The 3,148-nt window shown below is 49.3% G+C and overlaps 1 protein-coding gene across 1 annotated transcript; it reads left to right on the top strand.

Moving 5' to 3' along the window:
* Positions 1-784: 784 nt before the first annotated feature.
* Positions 785-2,672, top strand: LOC115670462 (probable polyamine transporter At3g13620). Its single transcript, XM_030591747.2, has 2 exons — positions 785-1,448; positions 1,563-2,672. The coding sequence occupies exons 1-2, from the start codon at positions 817-819 to the stop codon at positions 2,377-2,379; spliced, it is 1,449 nt and encodes a 482-aa protein (XP_030447607.1). The 5' UTR covers positions 785-816; the 3' UTR covers positions 2,380-2,672.
* Positions 2,673-3,148: the final 476 nt, after the last annotated feature.

Below are 3,148 nucleotides of genomic sequence, written 5' to 3'. Positions count from 1 at the left end.
CAAGTTAGTTATTCGAGAAAATTAACTTTTGTATTATGGTTATTAGAAATCCTATCCACCTTTATCCCACCTCTCCCATGAGATAATTTTATCTGGGTTATATCCTTTTTATATCCGACTTTATCCTATCTGGAGCATAACCAAATACGAGATAGGATAAAATTTATCTTATCTTGAATTTTATCCCGACTACTAAAAATAGCATAACTGGACTCAATTCCACTTGCATAGCTCGCTACATCAAAAACTCTTCTAATATTGGTACGAGAGGAGTCGTTTTAGAAAGAGAGACAACAAAGAGAAATAAACGAAAAGAAGGAAAGTGGGACGGTGACAAAAGAGAAAGAAGAAAAGTAATTAAAGCATGATAAAGAAAAAGGTGGGGCCCACAAAGATTAAAGAAACATTACCATAGGGAGTATCTTAGCTATAACGGGAGTTAAAAAAGTGCTGATCCCTTTTGTATTTGGAGATGTTCCGGAAGTGGAAAAACGCAAAGAACATGGAAACTTTTCTCTATCCAAAGACGGGATCCCACAAGAGAGATTTCTCGTATGGTGTTGATGTTGACAGCTTGCTTCTCGTGTGACGTGGATCGGAGGAGGAGGAGGAGGAGGAGGATGAGATAGACGGATGAGGGAATAATAGATTCTTGCGGTTTTTGATTATTCAAGATTCTCGATCCCCTTTCGTCTTCTTCTGCTTTCGATTCCGTTCACACCAGCGATTCATGTAATATAAAAGTCAATCTCTTCCTGGTTTCTTGGAAAGAGAAGATCTTCTACCCAAGTTCCAAAACTTCAGCTCCACGTCCCTATGGAACCGGAGATCCAGCGGCGGAACCCGAAACCTTCACCGGAGAAGGCCCCTCATGGGCCGGACGCCGCTGCGGGCCTCCCTGTCGTCGCGGGGCCGGCGGCGGTGGGAGGCACCGCGAAGAAGCTGACCCTCATCCCCCTCATCTTCCTCATCTACTTCGACGTTGCGGGTGGCCCGTACGGCGAGGAGCCGGCGGTCCAGGCGGCCGGGCCGCTGCTGGCCCTTGTCGGGTTCCTGGTTTTCCCGTTCATCTGGAGCGTCCCGGAGGCCCTCGTGACAGCCGAGCTCTGCACGGCACTCCCCGGCAACGGGGGGTTCGTGCTGTGGGCCGAGCGGGCGTTCGGTCCCCTCTGCGGCTCCCTGATGGGGACTTGGAAGTTCCTGAGCGGCGTCATCAACTTGGCATCCTTCCCGGTCTTTTGCATAGACTACGTCGAGAAACTGTTCCCGGTCTTCGAATCCGGGTGGCCACGGAACGTCGCGATCCTGATATTTACATTGATGCTGTCCTTCCTGAATTACACCGGCCTGACGATCGTGGGCTACACCGCCGTTGTATTGGGCATTGTTTCTCTGATGCCCTTCCTGGTCATGTCTTCGATCGCGATCCCAAAGATTCAGCCTCACAGGTGAGTACATGGAATTTACTGTTACATATGGTCGTTGAACTGAAATTGTAACTGAGTTTGGCAGCTTCTCAATGTCAGTGATGTAATGATGCATAAAATACTTTTTCGGCGCAGGTGGCTTAGCTTGGGACAAAAGGGGGTGAAGAAAGATTGGAACTTGTACCTCAACACCCTCTTTTGGAACCTCAACTTTTGGGATAGTATCAGCACTATGGCAGGGGAAGTCGACAGGCCACCAAGGACCTTCCCTGTGGCCCTCCTTGTGGCCGTGATCTTCACTTGCGTGGCCTACCTGATCCCGCTCTTCGCCGTTACCGGCTCTGTCTTGGTGGACCAGAGCCAGTGGGAGAACGGGTTCATGGCCGATGCGGCGGAGATCATCGCCGGGAAGTGGCTCAAGATATGGCTTGAGATTGGGGCCGTCCTGTCGGTGATTGGGATGTACGAGGCCCAGCTCAGCAGCAATGCGTTCCAGCTCCTGGGCATGGCGGATTTGGGGATCTTGCCGAGGGTCTTCGCGGCCAGGTCCAAATGGTTCAACACTCCCTGGCTGGGGATAGTGGTGACCACGGCCCTCACCCTCGGGTTCTCCTACATGAACTTCACCTCCATCATATCGTCGGCGAACTTCCTGTACAGCCTGGGGATGCTGCTGGAGTTTGCGTCCTTCCTATGGCTGCGGAGGAAGATGCCAGCGCTGAAGAGGCCGTACCGGGTCCCGCTAAGCCTGCCGTGGCTGACGGTGTTGAGCCTGGTGCCGTGCGGGTTCCTGGTGGTGATCCTGGTGTATGCCACAAAGGTTGTGTACTTGGTGAGTGGGCTCATGACTGTGGGTGGGATTGGGTGGTTCTTCATGATGAGGTTCTGCAAGTCCAGGAAGATACTCAATTTCAGCGAGGGGGACATTGGCGAGGTCCATGAAGAGGACTGATAATTGAGGCATGCCATTAAGAATCATAGAAGAAATCTGGGTACATGGAAAAGATTTGTCTTATTTAGCTATTTCTCTCCTTCCTAGGCATGTTTCAGATGACCATGCCGTAAATTTGATGGATCTATCAGGAAGCAGATCAGTTCAGGGAGGTGGTTTTTGCAATTTAACTGCAAAATAGAGCCACCATCACCACTTCCTCTCTTTAGTTTTCCGGGATCAGAGATTTGCTTACCATTCAAGCTGTTAGCTTGGCCTTGCCTTCCGGGTTCGGAACCGGGTCCGGTTCGCGACTGTACCTCGCCATTTCAACAGTTGCTCATCGCGATTTTGGTTCACTTTTGGTTTGGTTTTAGTGACACAGTGTTGCTTAATTTTCGCTCTCAGTACATTGACGCGGTGAAAATGTTATTCCAGTTCATAGGATTTAATCTGAGCATCTTTCTGATGCAATGTTAAATAATTGTAAAATTGTTCCGCCATTGGATGCAACGGTGCATTGTCTATAATGTAATTGAGCTCCAAAGGCCTGGATGAACGTCCCAATTCGATTTTATTGAATTGATAGGTGCCACCCGAACCAATCTCAGAGAAAAATTAGAATGAATTCGTAACATAGCCACCGCGAGCCGAACAAACCTGATTCGGATCGAGTTCAAAACATGGGCACCTCCAAAAATGGTTTGGTTCATTTTGGGTCTCGTGAAAACTCGACCAGAATAGAACTATTGATACCCTACCAACTCTCTCTCTGTCTCTCTGTGGTGGT

Source organism: Syzygium oleosum, unplaced genomic scaffold, assembly GCF_021117445.2.
Source record: "Syzygium oleosum isolate NSW1041296 unplaced genomic scaffold, Sole_v2.1 Sole_v2.19, whole genome shotgun sequence".
Lineage (NCBI taxonomy): Eukaryota > Viridiplantae > Streptophyta > Magnoliopsida > Myrtales > Myrtaceae > Syzygium > Syzygium oleosum.
This window is presented reverse-complemented; position numbering and strand designations above follow the sequence as displayed.